Genomic DNA, 17,181 nt, shown 5'->3' with positions numbered 1-17,181 from the left:
AGTGGCCTGAAATCTCGCTTTCTTTTTATTTGATTTCTCAAGGTCTCAAGGACCTTCCCCTGAAAGCATGAAAAAGTTGTGTTTTCATTATAAAAAGTGCTTAACCAACATGAAGCCAAGGTTGATGTAACTATAAAAGCTTTCACTTTTTCTCCTTCAATAAGGTGTGCTTACCTGCAGGGCTGGAAATGTGTATACCGCTTTGTAGCTAATAGAAAAATCTAGCTAATGAGAATTTATTTTTAATTCTCCTTTGAACTGACTCCTAACTTTCTCTACCCTTACAAATGAACCACTGTTGCCTTTTTCTAGCCTATATATATATAACTATTGTACAAAATCCAAAATCCATGTACCCTGCATTTAGATTGTAAGCTCTACGGGGCAGGGACCTCTATCCTCTTGTCTCTTTGATTCTTAACTTATTGTAACTGTACCTTGTATTTATTGTTACACTTTGTATTTATCTATTATTATTTAATAACCCCCCTGTTTGTGTTTATCTATTCTATTGTACAGCGCTGTGTACATAAGTAGTACTTTATAAAGATACACATACATACATATATAATAGCACTGCAGAGTATAACTGCTTGTTATTAATATTAATAATAATAGTGCATCTAAATTCATTGCTAATTAGTCTTGCAATAAAAGGATTTTAAAAGGGAGCGCTAACAACGCTGATAAATAATTTGTACTGTATATGAGCTGCTGAGAATGTTTGTTATATGATTTTCATTTAATGAAACTTAACTGGAGTTTCAAAAAGCAGGTGTAATAAGATTGCAAGGCCAATTTATTAAAATCTGACACAGTTTGAGAATTTTTCTGTGGTTTTGTATCATTTACAAGAAAAAAACTACATTACGCCACCATAAACCTGTAGAAATGCCATAGAAGGCAATGGGAAGTGTATCTTCTCCATTCAAGAAAGTTCTTGTGTTTCGTGTATTCGTTAACTCATGATCGAAGAAAAGAAATCAAGAATTGCAGCAAAAGCAATGGTTGCAATAAGTTGCATTTTTTTTTCTCAACAATAGTACTTTTTGTGAGAAATGTGCTCTTGTGGTTTAGAAATTATTTGACCCTCATTTAAAGGGGATCTAAACCCCAAAAAATCATTAATATATACTTAATCAGGGTATTTTTTATGAGCAAATTTTGTAATTTACATATAGGGGAACATTTATCAATGTACGATTGGGTCCGAATGGGAAAAATTTGTATTTTTCTAATTTATAGTATTTTCCACAATATCTTCGTTAATTTCTGCAACTTTTTCATGCTTTGCTTCAATTTGTGCAACAAAATCATATTTGTCGCAACGACTATGAAAGTTTCGGATTCATTCAAGCTTCGGTATCCTGACTTTCTTTTGGCCAGGTTGGAGCTGCAGAGTGCCATTGAGTCCTATGGGAGGCTTCCAAAATGCATTGAAGGTTCAAAGTCAGGTTTTCGCACCGTTTACAATCGTTTGGATATGAAAATTTCGTAACTTTCGGATTGTACCACGATATTTTCGCACGACCACAATACAAATTTTTACTCGGTTAACACACATCCGAAATTATCGTATTTACTGCAAATTTTTACCAATCGTACTTTTAAACATCCGAAATTCGGACTTTGATAAATCTGCCCCTAAATTTTTACTTTTAGTGGTGTCAGAGATTCTTTGAACTGCTAATACGAGACTTTTAGCTCAACTGAAAATCAGCATCCCAAGTGCGTTCACAATGCATATACAGTTAGGGTCACTGAAACTCTTAGCTGTTGAGCTAAAGCGGGCCTAGCCGTATGAAACTATGCAGAACTATGCTAATATCTCAGAAATCTGAGTGCTCAGACCACTCTAAATAAGTTTGGCAATACATTTTGTGAGTTTAGATCCCTTTTCAGCCTTCTACACAATCAATTTGGCCTTTTTTAAAGTGATACTGACACATTCCTGAAAACGATAGGAACAAGTCAGTATTACTAGATAAGAATGGTCACAGGCTTCTTTGCAATTTTCCATAATTAATAATTCTTAACAATGTCAGTGAAGTGAATTTGCCATTATTATTTTTTTTTTGTTATTATAAATGACCCTAGCGTTTGTGTTTCATACAGTAGGAATATCAGTTTGTGAGTATCTTAAGGACAAGGCTTAATAAAGTGTATAGATAGGTCAGTATACAGTAGGTTTGTGTGTGCTAGGATGGGTTTACTTGGAAGGGTTGAACTTGATGGATTCTGGGTTTTTTTCAACCCAATGTAACTATGTAACTATGTAAAGGAAGCAATTGTCCCATATAATTCAATGTTCTAAAAAAATCAAAGTAGTCTCTTCAGGATGTATACTAGCCAAAGAATAAGATGCAATTTCTTGATTTACATGTCTCAGCCCAACAATCATTAAGAAAGAGTTGCTCTTTTATTTGAGTACTTGTACTATTTGTATTGAAGGGCTGTGTGTATAACAGAGATAAAGTGAATGCTTTCTGTTTTTTTGAAGTGTATATAAAATATATAAATATATGTAAATATATACATAAAATACCCCAATGTGCAATCTGTTTGCAGCACTCCACCTTGTCTCTTTTCTGGGCGCACGGTGTCCAACCCTTGCCAGGGGTAAACCACACACAAAACAAAAATTACCAGCACTGCTTAAATATGCAAAAATCCATCTGTATTGCAAAAAAAAAAAAAGTAGCATACAAAGATACATGTAACGTTTTGGGACTCACTTCCCTTTCATGTTTGTATTTTTATATGCTGCTTTGAATTTTTTCAATACAGATGGATTTTTGCATATAAGGAGTGCTGGTGACTTTTGTTTTGTATATAAATATATATATAATGTAACCTTGAGTTAGCATTCAAGGGCTGAACTAAGACTTTAGTCAACTGCTACAAAATCTGATCCTCCGCGCTGTAATGTAAAATTCTGAACACATAAGGTCAGATGGTTTCTGGTATTCTACATCTGACAATCAATGTTTTTCAATAAGAAACAAAAGTCTCTGCATCTTTATCTCATCAGATGAAAAAACAACATGTAATGTTCCCTTCCAACAGTCGTGTAGTGACAGACAGCAAATTCCATTTTTTTATCAGTTAATATAATATAATAGTATTTTTAGCTGCATACAGCTGCATGCAACTTGTAGATTGCAAACTGTCAATCAAAACCTCCCATGTAGCCCAGCCTCACACACCTTTTCCTTCATTTATGAACAATACATTACTGAAATTCCAATCCCCCCCAAGTATCCTAATATATTAAGGGGCAATTTTTGGGAAAAAAAAATTAAGGGTGGTCAGTTATAAATTGCGTGCAGTGAGCAAATACATCAGCTGTACTTCTAATAATAAAAGCTGTGTATGGATGCAGTGTTGCTAGGCATTGGTGCTATATGCAGTATTAGCTCACCAACTAGTAAATACAGAAAATATAATAGTACATTATGTGCATTGTTATAAGTAAATGTTGATAGAGTGATGTGTGGGAAAACAGAATATGTAGTAAGCATGCAGCTCTTTCCTTTCAGCACATTGTGGTTGTTTATGTTCTATTATCCCAGCTAATTATGATGTCCTGTATTTCCTATGTTTTAACACACACAACTCTAATGTCTTTATGATTGATTCACTTCCTTAAAAAATAATAACATTCATGTATGAATGTGGGCTAAACAATGCCATTTTCCTTGGACATCTGTTCGGGGATCCCATGTTGAATAGATATGAACTCATTTCCTACTATGCAAGCCATTAACTATTGTTGATATCTGTTTGCCTGTTCCGTAAGTCAGCTATAAGCTTGCAGAAAAGGGTTTATCATCAGAGCAATATTCGAACTGCCTTTATTTCATTTTTTTTTCAAATGTTTAGGTAAAAAGAAATGAAAGATAAATATGGCAGTTAGCTCCTTCTTTGCTACGGGCTGATACTGCAGGTCTAGTTATTCAATTGTGATGCCAATGGCACTGGTTTATGAGCTGCCATGTACTAATAATATGTATTAATTACTAATCAGCCTTGAATTATGGCTTTTATATTCTATATATACAGTATATTGTGAATCGATCCCACAGTAAGTGACAGCAGCACAGAGCATGTGCAAGGAATCAGCAAAAAAGAAGATGGGAGCTGTGGTCCCTTTGGGTTGGTACACAACCTCAAAACACAATGTGCAATTTGTAGCCTACTTTTTTGTTGAGCTTTATTTCACGTTTGAGGTCCTAGGTCAGGAAACTATCTACAATGTATGTTCTCGCCATGTTTGCGTGGCTTTCCTTACACATTCCAGTAACAATTAAGTTAATTGGCTATCAATAAAACTGACCCTATTTTATGTCATCAGGACCTCAGATTGTGAGCACTACCGTGGCAGGGAATGATAGCAAATAATATCTGTATAGTGTTGCAAAATATGTTGGTGATATAAAGAAAATACAATAATAAACAATGGTGGTAATTTCCAGTTCTTAAAAATAATCAGTTTCTTAATTGTCAAAGCAAGCATGGGGTCCATCTCTGTTTTGTATATCAACAGGTGTAAGGTACCTGCTCGTCGTGGTTGTCCACCTGGTCGCAAGGGGGCGCGTTCTGACGCCGGCGCGTGTAGTGACGCTGGCGTGCGTCTTGATGCCGGCGCGTGCCTTGACGCCGGCGTGTGTCTTGACGCACGCGCACGTTCTTATGCCGGTGTGCGTCTTGGCGCCCGCGCAAGCGCCTTGCGCTTAAAAAGACGCCAGAGGCCTAGGATCACTGCGAAGTGATCATTTTCCTTGTGAAAGACGCCAAGCATTATTTCCTGATTGATATTTGTTATTTTGACCCGGCCTGACTCCCGACTCTGAATCCTGCTGCCTGTACCGACCTATTGCCTGCCTGACCATCCGATTGCCTTCCGATTTTGCCTAAGACGCCTGGTTCGGCACTCCTGCCACTCCTTCACTTGGCTCCAGTCCTGTTTCATCCCCAGCGGCTGTGTTCCTTAGTGGGAGGTGTAGGAGAGGTCCTTCCTCAACGACTTCTTCCAGTGACATTCCCTGCTTAGTCTTGACAACAAGTCTAAATGCCGAGCCATCCCCATGCTCATCCTTTTTCTCTTGCTAATAAGGTCTGTACTTAAGTCTGAAGAAAAAGGCAATGGGGTTCTTCTCCACACACACAGGGCCACACACAGGTTTTAAAGAAAAACTTCAATAAAAAACTTGGTGGTATGGGAAGTGGACCCTGTGACTGAATGTTATACAAATCATTCTGTGATTGGCTGCTAGCGACATTTATCATTTCATTTCCAGTGTCATCTTTGTGTATATTAGGGTTTTTTTCAGGTCCAAATAATAACAATAGATTGTTGAAATGCAGGTGTCATGGATTGCTTTGTCTTATCAGGAATATAGCTGATATCATCCAAGCTGTCACAAGAATGTACTTGATATAAAGAAGAGATTGCAGACATGCCTGCAATCAATATTAGGATTAGGATGCCTACAGTATGGCAGATATGGCCAGTGCATATCATTTTGTCAGCATCTATTTCTATGAGCAAATGAAGCATTAATTCAAATCATAAATCTATGGTGATTTAAATCTAGGAATGAGCACCTGCCTGCTTTAATGATTTATTTTGTACATTTCAGTAAGCAGGAGATTTGTCCATATGAACTGACAGGTCACCTTCAGATGCCAGCAGCAGGCTGTTTATCACCAAACAGACTAACATCTCATCTTAGCAAGTAAATATTAAACTAAAAGAATCCAATTGATTGTGAATGAGAAAAAAGTGCCTCTGCCAAGTCCGTATTTTGCCTGGCTGTTTCAGATTTCACAACTGGTTTCTCTGCTAAAATGACAATTTTAGGATTAGAGGATGAGAACTCAAGGTTATCATTATAAATTGTAATGTGGGAGCTGAAATAATTATCTATTAGCAGCATTTTCTGCCTCTGATTCCCATTCCTTCCTGACCTTTGTTTTACAGCATTAGCAGGTTCACAGTGTTTGTAATGTTTATTTAGAGTAATAATATGCTCTATTAATTCCACTTTCCCGAGCATTAGCAATATGCAAAGTAAATATTCATAACTAATAGAGAGATTTACAATTCCATTGGACTGATACATATATGACTTTTGTATTTTCTAATTTAATGTGACTTAGCATTAAGCACCTATTCAAAATCATACAGATCATCAACAATTGTAACTGTATATTTTTTGTTGCCACAAAAATATATGTGTAGATCCAAGAGGTGGGTAGGGCTTTTCACACTACACAAGAAAACAATTAAAGAGAAGGGGAAAATGAAGACAACTAAAACTATGGCCTGAACCAATATATCAAAGAAGATGTGTTTATGTGATCGATATGAGAATTTATTAAAGAATCTAATGAAGTAACAACTACTGTATGCTTGCTGGTTTTCCCTGACACAAAAACACACATTACTTCATTCTTATATTCATATTTATTTAACCTGCACTCTTGTAGCTAAAGGAAAGCTCAAACCATGTCCAATAAAACTGTTTATGTTGCAGCTTTTTGAGAAAGAAGAGTAAATAAGGTTTACTGTAATTGCCAAGGCCAAAATAAATAGTAGTAGAAGCAGTAATAGTTGTAGAGTAAATTAAATATGGACAAGCCTGGGTGGTTCTGCTGGGGCAAGCCAACAGGACACACACGTTACTTATGTTAAGCTCCAGTAACACTTGGGGGCACATTTACTAATCCACGAACGTCCGAAAAGCGTCCGAATGCGTTTTTTTCGTAATGATCGGTATTTTGCGACTTTTTTGAGCGCTCAATACGAAAAAGTCGTGACAATTCACGAAAGTCATAATGGCTATGAAAAAGTCGCGACAATTCACTAAAGTCATAATGGCTATGAAAAAGTCGCGACAATTCACGAAATTTGTAATGTCTATGAAAAAGTTGCGACAATAAGCGTAAGTCATAACGGCTACGAAAAAGTCGCAAAAAATACAAAAAAGTTGCAAAATGTTCATTTTCCAATCCGAATTTTTCCGATTCGGATTCGTGGATTAGTAAATCAGCCCCTTGGTCTGGGTCTGGTATTTTACCAGTTTTTATCTCATGGATTTATTTAGTGAACATATTCGTTTTTACTATATACAGTAGTTGTTTCCCCTGTCATTTCTCTGATCATCTTTGATTTGGGAGTATTAGAGTCACTTTGGAAAGAGATACTGCCGAATACTAATTTATTCACTTTTGGATGAAATCAATGTGTAATATCCTTTCCAGTGGCTTATTATTCAGGGAGAAATTTGAATTTACCTCTTAAAAAGATACTGTTGTTTGTGTTTCTGTTCATCTTTATGGCAAACAACAGCAACCATGCTTTGCTTTATAAAATGGATTCTTGATATATTTTCAGAATCAGAGCCTGCATGCAACAAGACACAGCGGGATTATCTTTTATCAGGAAGGCTCATTAACATATACTTCACTGCTGTTTGCTAGTGCCTGTGTTTATGATGCGAGTGGAAAAGATAAGAAAGCTTAGCAGGGGCAGGATAAACGGAAGCAATGAACTTTTTAAATATATGAAATCTGAACCTCTTAGGGCTGTGGCAGATGAGGAGATTAGTCAGCCGCAACAAATCTCCCCGAAATACCATCCCACCAGCGAAAATGTAAATCTTCGGTGGGATGGTATACGCGGCACCGCAATTTGGGGGAGAGTTCAAGGCAACTTCCGTGATTTCCCCGAAATTGAGGCGCCGCGTATGCCATTCCACCGGTGATTTACATACTTCCTGGTGAGGTGGTATTTCGGGGAGATTCTAGTCGCCCGCGACAAATCTCCCTTGTCACGGGCGACTAGTCTCCCCGTCTGTCACAGCCCTTAGGCCCCTGCCATACAGGGAGATTCTTGGCCGGCAGATAAACGCAGGCTGAGAATCCATTGCATTGGCCCAGGTGTACACACATGAAATCCAATTTGTGTGCCTGCACCTCGGCCAACTCAATTGCTCCGGGTGCAGGCACAACAGTAAGGGGCACATTCATTAAAGTACGACAGGTCCAAATACAAAAAAATCATATTTTTTCTAAAGTTTACAACTTTTGTGTATTTTCTGCGATATTTTAGTTAATTTGCGTGACTTTTTGTGTACTTTGCAACAATTTGCGCGACAAAATCGTATTTGTCGCAACGAGTATGAAAGTTTCGAATTCATTAATGCTTTGGTATCGTGACTTTCCTTGCCCAGGTTGGAGCTGCAGAGTGCCATTGAGTCCTATGATAGGCTTCCAAAATCATGCACTGAAGGTTCAAAGTCAGAAGGTTTTCCTGCCATTTACGATCGTTCAGATACGAAAATTTAGTGATTATCAGATCGCCATTCACAAACGATCGTTTCAATACGAAAATTTCGTATCGTAAGTACGAAATCTTCGTATTCAAATGAACGGAATTTGTGTGACTTTTGCAAACATCAGAAACTATTGGATTTCGTGATTCGGATTCGTACATTATTGAATCTGGCCCTAAGATTTTTTAAGCATAGGGGCGGATTCTCAGCCTACGTTTATCAGTCTGTGTTTTTTTGCGCCAAATGCATTGGAGTCACTGGGTGTTTTTTCAAAGCAAGTGTATTGAAGTTAATTGGATTTTTTTTCTTTTTAAGCGCAGATTCACAAAACTTTTCAGCAATTTGCTCATCCCTGTTTATCAATATCTCAACTGTTCCAGTGCAGCTCTGATAAATAAAATGCCCGATTTTATGAAAAGACGTAATACAGCTAATACCCTTTCAACTTGCTTTTCAAGAACATTTAACTGTAATAACACTAGAATAAAACTTCACTGAAAATAACTGATCCTTGATTGGAATCAGCTAAAAGTGCTTCATTATATCAATCTTCTTTTTTTTTTTTTTTTCAATAAGAAGCAAACCCTTGATGTTTCCCGTCACACATTAACATGTGGATCACATAATACATATTAAAATGGAAGATCTATATGATTACTGTTGAATATTTATATGCCATCCTAGCTGGCCTCTAAAGAAACTTACCAACACTTGAATTGAGATCTCCATTGTCAGAATCAGCTCCATGCTGGTTATTGCTGCCATGATAGTTGGTCATGGCTTCCAACTTGATTTTTTTCACCTTCATTGCTTCTGCTATAGCTGCATTGGTTGCAGCTGCTGCTGCTGCAGCTGCTGCCGTCAAACCTAGAAAAGGAACAAAAACAGCACTCTAACTAAAATATTTTATAGCGCTGTTAAAAACCATGCTAATCCTTTAATTAAGATCATTACAATTTAATCATTGAAAATATGTCTACAGGCCATAATCATATATTATGATTAGGTAGTTGAAATATGAGTTTTGTAAATTGAACAATGGTGTTTTGGAACATAACTCCTAAACTGCAAGAAGACTAGTATTAATCATTCACATTGATGCCCTCATTAAAAATCACTGCAGTCAATCTCCATGTGTTACACCAAGGCATAGAATGATGAAACCTTTGTGGTGTAATACACTCTTCTTTATTTCTAACAAGATAGTAAATTTCTGTTTTTCAGCTACATTCTGTTGATACTTCTTATGTAGAAGGAGTTTTGCTATTGTAGCAACTAGCTAAAAATACTTCATTTTAGCACTGTGGTAACATGTAGGCCACTCTATATAACATATCAACTGCTGATGGAGGCTTTTTTCCACTAAAATGAAAATATGGCAAAATAAAGAGGAAAAACTAAATATTTCCCATTAATAAGTGCATAAGTTGCTTATAGTATAGTATAAGGCTGATGCCACACGTGGCGTTTTTACGCTGCGTATTTTCTAATTCTCTCAGCGGCTGAAAAACGCCCAATATCATCATCCATAGAAATAACTTGAAAAGACTCGAGGCAAACCACACAAAGCGTAAATACGCTAGAAAACGCCTTAGCACGGATTTTTCAAGCGTAGGCTGAAATACGCCAGTACTTGCAAAGCAAGCTATTCCTATGTATACGCAACGGCAGCTGCCAGACCTAGCAGAAATACGCAGCGTTTTTTGCTATTTCACACTATTAGCACCATGGCAACGGGATTTGCTTACGTCACCAGTTCTAGGCTGAAAAACGCCATGTGTGGCTTGTGTGGCGTTTTTAGGCTGAGAAAATACGCAGCGTAAAAACGCCACGTGTGGCATCAGCCTAAGCTCAATAACATAATCAGCCAAGACATTGGGAGGTATCTCTCAAGTAGTGGTAGCACATAATGGACTAAAACATCTTAATGAATATATCCCACATGACTTCTACGATGTTACCATTAACTTTCTGTAGCTTAATTATTCTCCCCAGTGAGGTACGGGAATGCTCTTAAGATTAGCAGCATTAATAGATAGGGACTGATAAGAACTTGATGGTTAACATGCCTCATTCGGATTATGCAGTCAGTGAAGCACTGAAATATATCTCTACACTTACTTTGCACAAACAGTATTGACAGTATTCAAGAAAAGCTATTAGCAATCTGATCCTAACTATTAGGGCAGGGAAAACAAACATGAGGCTTTAATGCTCAGTCTTACCTCTGAACCATTTGATAGGCAGAAGGCATAAAGCATTTAGATGACTCATTTCAAGCCTTATATTTTATTCTGAAATGTATAAATGCCATTTATGGAATCAATGTTGTGTTTACAGTATAAGTTAGGTAGTCATAGATTATTTGCCACATAAAAACAAAACAATCCATGGTTAATAAATCTTATGTGCTACATAATGGATACAAACTTGAAACATGGGATACCGCCTGTTTCCAGCTGTATAGTTGCACCAGTTGCACTTCTAGACCCTGACATATTCTACTGGTTGTAGGTTACAAACATTTCTTGCAAGCTTTTTTAAAAGTGATTATATTGTTTACTCTGCAAAATGTATTAATTATAATAATTCTTGAAATACACAGCTAGGAACATTCTTTGTATATGGAGACAGCTTTACTAGCCTACATTTTCCCCTTTCTTCCAATTGTTTCTTTCATGTTAATGATTTTTCCATATCATTTCTTATATTCTGATTTACTATTACTTGCAGTATGACATGCTGTTTCCCCTACTGCATAGTAGAAGGTCATATTTTATGGCATGCTCTATATATGGAAAGGCTTACAGTGTATATATATATATATGATATGTCACAAAAAATAGAGTGTTAGAAACCTGGGGATAAATTAACATTCTTGAATATCTGGATTAATAAATTGGCAGGAGCACTCCCAAATCTATTGCTTTAATTGTGATCATCTAATGCCTTTAAACATGGCTGTTGCTTTTGGAGATCTGCCTGTGAGATGAATGCATTAGTCGTGTTATTATTTTCCCAGGATAATGCATCTAAGCAAGGAGGAGGCAACCAATAAGAATAAGACCAAAGGCACAGTTTTAGGCGCACCATATGGGGGTTTCATTGACATATTATGATGCCATAGGAACTTTATGATAATACATTATAAATTAAAAAAAAAAACATTTTTAAGTGTCCAGTGAATGTGCTATTTTTTATATGTTTGAAGAATTTTGGGTCTAATCAGATTTACATTATAATTTTCTTGTATTAGGCTTGTTGTGCACCTGGCGGAAAATCTATATGTTGTATGATTTATATACATGCTAGTAAAGTGTGTTACATTGCTTTTAACCTCTGGGAGATGATGATTTATGCAGGGTAAAGGCACATCAGAGCTATCATTCTGCATATAACGCCATGGTCTGGGTGTCCATAAATGTCCTTACTTTTAAACTGAGATACCCCAGATTTACAATTAACTATAAACTAATTTCTGCCAAAGCAGCCTGAGAAAATAGCCAGAATAGTACCTTAATACGTACATTTGTTACATACCCCAGTATAATGATACCATGGTTACAGTACCTCAGGACAAACCTACGTTCAAGTGACAAAAGCCAAAGCCACATGTTATTATAACTGAAAATACACTTTTTCAGATAAGAGCTGCTTACTTTCAAGCAGTCATGTCCTTTTTAAACACTGATGTGTGTCATATTCATATTATATCAAGTCATCATATACTAACTGTGGTCAGGTTTCTAAACAGGCTGTAGTCTGAACAACTTGTATGTCATAGTATAATTGTTCTTAAGCTATAATGCCAAAAATATATATGCCTGTACACTTTAAGACGTTTTTATGTTTAACTATAAAACTTATATGATACTATATTCCATAATGTTGTGATTGTATTTTTTTCTTTTTAATAAAACGAATAAAAAATGTAGTTTACAAAAATAAACATTGATGTCATGCTTTTAACATGATACTGTGCCTTCATATTGAATGAACTGATTCCAGGCAAAACTGCAATGCAAAAGAGCAGGATGGCAGAATCTTTTAAACTCTTCTAAATGTGTTTTTCACTATTCCTGGAGAGATTTTCTGCACACTAATGCCTAATGTGGTGTGTGTATGTCTGTGTGTGTGTGTTTTTTACCACTCCTGAGAGATAGGGATTTTAAGTTATCACTAGGCAAATTCAATCAGACATACTAACATTTCTCATTTGAGCACTGGGGGATCTGTTTAATTAAAATTTGTGATGATGCTACTTTTTGCCCCGGCAGATGAAGCAAAAAGCCAGCAATTTTGTATTACGAAATAAAAATACTCAGATAAATCTGCGTGCAAAGCAATCTGTATCCATATTTATAGAGAAATTGAGTGAAGGAAAGCATAGGGAAATAAGCTCTTATTCTCTCAGCACATCTGACAAATGAAAGTTTAGATCCTCTTCAGACCGGTGTGGTCAGTGGCCGTGTTCTCTCGTGCCTCCAGCGGGGGCAATAGAAAACAAATACATATAGCGCCTAAGAGTGACATTATGCTTTTTATTTCTAATTACTAATTAAAATATTTCTTGCTGAAAAGTTAAAGTGCTGTTGTTCCTATAGACAAACTAATGAGCAACTGTAATTATTCCTTATAGGGACTGTTATTTACAATTGTAGTTGCAATTGTCTTACAGATACATTATATTATTTTACATTACCCATAGATTCCTGCTGCATTTAAATACTGTGCAACTCCTAATTACAGTATGTGCCAAACACCAGTTCCTATTTGCTTTTAGTCATTGCCCTATCACGATATATACAGAATGTTGCTTATGGAATCAGACTGTACATTTTATATAAGTGCACATTCCAAGAGAAAAAAAGCTAAACAATATTCTTCAAAATAAACAGTTTATATGCAGACTTCAGAAGAATCATATAGAGCTACTTTATCTAATCAAAGCAGACTTAATAATGCAGAAGGCCAAAGGTTTAATGTGGTGGAGTATTATTTTACAATAGGTTTAGTCAAAAACTACTAGCAGAACAAAGGCAAGGAATAAAACGGATAATAAATGAACCTTTATAGCCTTAGGCACTGGCCTAGTTAATAAACTTTCATTGAAAGTTTCTTTCAACTATTCCGGACACAGAAATTAAAAAAAAAAACTTAAATTACAGCCATGTGTGAGTTTTAAGTCAGTTATTCCTTTTATCTCCATCTTCACAGTTCAAATCCAAGTAGCACCAAGTTTATTTCTAACTTTATCCGACTGACATTTTGAATTTTCTTTTTTCTGTACAATCAGAAATTTCAAATATTTCTTTTGGTCAAGTGACATTTTGGAGCCAGTTACTTTGCCCGGTTCAACAGCAATTTTGATTACAGGAATAATACCACAAGCAAAAATTCACTTATATGTGATAACTAAAATTACATTAACATTGAATTTTGGTATAACATCTGACATGGTTGATGACATCTGTTTGGTTGATGCATATTGAGATTTATCATTATTCAAGCCATCAGGGTTACTAATCTATAATGTCAAATGCCATAGAGTATGGGCAATAATAAATATATTTTCCTATAAATACTGATATTGATCAATATTTTTTTTTAAATTATGGGTTTTCTAGGGGAAAAAAATCATATTCCTGTATCATGATTTTCCTGATGCTTCATACATAGAACTTTACTTATAGCGCATATAAATTTATCTTAATAAATCTTTGGCACTGTTAATATGAAATTCTTAAATTAAAAGCATTTGCTCAAAATTCGAAATTCTAGATTGTACTCATCTTAATGAAACTTTTTTATTTGGTAATTGTTTGGCACAGTTTGCTTTAAAGCTTCCATATTTTGAAATGCAATGCCTCTCCATAATGTCAATACTACATACAGAAGTCCAAGCCTGTTATTTGTTCTTATAGGTCCGAATAATAAATATTACTTGATTTGGCCAAGTAGCAATGGTCTGTTCTGCCAGCTGAAAGCCTTTTTGAGAATATTTAAGATGGAGCGGCCCCCTAACTTCCAGTTAGAATTATTTGCTTGTAATGGATTCTATGGGAGATGGACTTTCTGTGATTTGGAGCTTTCTGGATAACAGACTTCTGTATAAGATATCCCATTCATGTACTATAAATCAAATGTTTGAAAAGTGAGTCATCCAAAATATGAACAGATCTATGTGACTTATTTAGAAATATAGGCCTTATAGCTGCCAGCATTACATAAAGTTTATCTAGGATATCAAGTAGAGAAATTATTTGGAACAAGAAGAGTAAAATGTGAAATACAGAGAGAAACTCTGCACATACCAAATGTTTTGACTCAAAACAAAGTCACTGTAGGTCACTCATTTTCCAATTCCAAGCTAATCATCAGGTTGCAATTTGAAGAATATTATTTGTTATTTATGTAAAGCTATCTTCATCCAGAAATAATGCCAAATCTTTAAATTACATTGCTGGGAATGGAAACAATTTGATCTTATCCAGTTGCTTTGCAATACTCATTGTATTACAACATAATGGTTCATATTGAAATTTCTGGGAACAAAGATGAAAAACAATTTGCTAACCTGAGCATGTGATGCAATCTGACATTCTAAATATAAGCATGCACTGAAAATAGGGAACAGGTAGTGGAATGTGTATTTCCAAAAAACAACTCGGACATTATGCAAAGCACATGTACAGACATATTCCAGCTGATTGAAAACAACAACAAGAAAAACATCACATTTCTGTTAATGTTTAACTGCATAAACACTAGAACTGGCATTAGGAAATAATAGCTTTAGGATTTCATATCCCTAAAAAGGGCATTTACAGAGAGAGAGGAGGGAGATTTGAGGGCAAAGTTACACTTTCATTCAATGTTTCAGATTGATCTGTAAAGTAAAAAAATAAAATGTAAATAAATATATGAATATTATGACCATTTATGTGTGGTTAAATCACACATTACCTGTTTATACATCTTATGTGTACTAAGACACAGTTAAGGAAAGTACAGTAAAATAAAGGAAAATATGCAGCCTTTTCATGATTTTTAATGTAATAATATGGTTTGGAACAGAAACCTATGTCTGGCCCCTGTTCTCCTGCTGACTTCTGACTTCTTTGATATTTAAAAAATGTAACAGTAGTCGACTGTCCTCAGCTGCTTTCAGCCTGCATCCTCCAAATCCCACAATTCCTTCCACATGTGATGTTAGTTAGGAAAGTAACATCACAGTGCAATGCATTGTGGGTTATGTAGTTCCTGCATACTGTATCTGGCTCTTTGGAAGCCAGAGTTCCCCTTTAACTCCAAAATGCCATATATCATGATGGTTTCTGTGTTATCAGTTATCCAAAAGCAGTCCTGGCAAAGCCCAGGCTGTTAAAACACCAGTTGCACCAAAAGTGTTAAGAAACTATAGGAGGGTGTAGTATCTGTCATTACTGCAAAAAGGTAGCAATGGGCACATCCAGTGAGAGTCAAGCACTTAGCCGCCTCTTTGCACTGTTTGGCCCAACAAAATTGATAAAAACTAAGAGGGGCAGACAAGCATGTAAAACGAAAAATAAAAACATGCCAGGAGAGAGGCATGTGCCTAAATTAAATGTATATGGTTTCATACTAGTCGTGTTTGCACCATTTTTTCAAGGGTAAGGCTCCACTGTGTCACACTGTTATACATCCCTGTAAATTTTACTTTGTTTTATACTTTTCAAAGTTTATTTTTTATGATGGAACTATCCAATCTAGTATGTAAAATAACTGTCCAAATCCTTTGTTATTTCATGTGATACGCATCTTTGAAACAGGAAAGACACCCTCATAAGTAATAAAAGGCACTAAGTTTGCCCAGTAGCAGTAACCCATAGCAACCAGTAAGATTTTTACTTTAAAACAGGTGACCAGTAAATGCTCCCTGCTGATTGGTTGCTATGGGTTACTGCTCCTGGGCAAACTTAGTGCCTTTTATTACATAACCCCAAAAGTATGCAGTGCTACTGAGCATAAAGAACATAGAACAGAAAGGTGTTTAATACAAATTGTCAAGTATTTAAATTAATAAATGTGTCAGTTTGTTGAAACACATCTATTGGAAACTCTTCAAGATTCCCCAGTTTGATTTTGTATTACAAATTGGTCATTTTTTTATAGTGTTCATATATACTAAGGGGCGATTTTTTTCGGCAGCGTTATGACTTTTTCGTAAATTGTCACGACATTTTCGTAGCCGTTACGACTTGCACGAATTGTCGAGATTTTTTCGTAGCCGTTACGATTTGCTCGTATATTGTCGCGACTTTTTCGTATTGAGCGCTCGTAAACGGAGGGCAAAACTTTCAGACTTTGCATGATTTTGGAAGCCTCCCATAGGACTCAATGGCACTCTGCAGCTCCAACCTGGCCCAAGGAAAGTCACGATACTGAAGCTTGAATGAATCCGAAACTTTTGTACTCGGCGCAACGGCTACGAAAAAGTCGTGACAATTCGCGCAAGTCGTAACGGCTACGAAAAAGTCGTAACGGCTACGAAAAAGTCGTAACGGCTACGAAAAAGTTGCGACAATTTACGGAAAAATCGCAAAATACCGATCATTACGAAAAAAACGCATTTGGACGCTTTTCGGACGTTCGTGGATTAGTAAATGTGCCCCTAAATGTGAAGGAAAAGCCCATAGATTGTTAAGCAAGTACAGTTGTCAATAAAGATGTAATTGTCAGCTGAATGGTAAAATTAATAGAAGACTGAAAGCAAATATGGCAAAATGTAAATAATTTTAGAGAGATTTGCATACTTAGATTATGTTAAAGTTGACTGGTTGTATTATGTATGCATTGTATA

The 17,181-nt window shown here is 36.0% G+C and overlaps 1 protein-coding gene across 1 annotated transcript in view; it reads right to left on the bottom strand.

The window, feature by feature from the left end:
• The window catches only part of dach1 (dachshund family transcription factor 1), a gene marked incomplete at its 5' end in the record, with an annotated part of 209,147 nt that overhangs the window by 87,071 nt on the left and 104,895 nt on the right, over positions 1-17,181 (bottom strand). The window contains 1 exon segment of the mRNA NM_001078708.1: positions 9,045-9,206. Coding sequence (NP_001072176.1) covers positions 9,045-9,206 — 162 coding nt within the window.

This window comes from Xenopus tropicalis, chromosome 2, assembly GCF_000004195.4.
Source record: "Xenopus tropicalis strain Nigerian chromosome 2, UCB_Xtro_10.0, whole genome shotgun sequence".
Taxonomy (NCBI): Eukaryota; Metazoa; Chordata; class Amphibia; order Anura; family Pipidae; genus Xenopus; species Xenopus tropicalis.
Note: the sequence above shows the minus strand (reverse complement) of the source record. Positions and strands in the feature narration are given on the sequence as shown.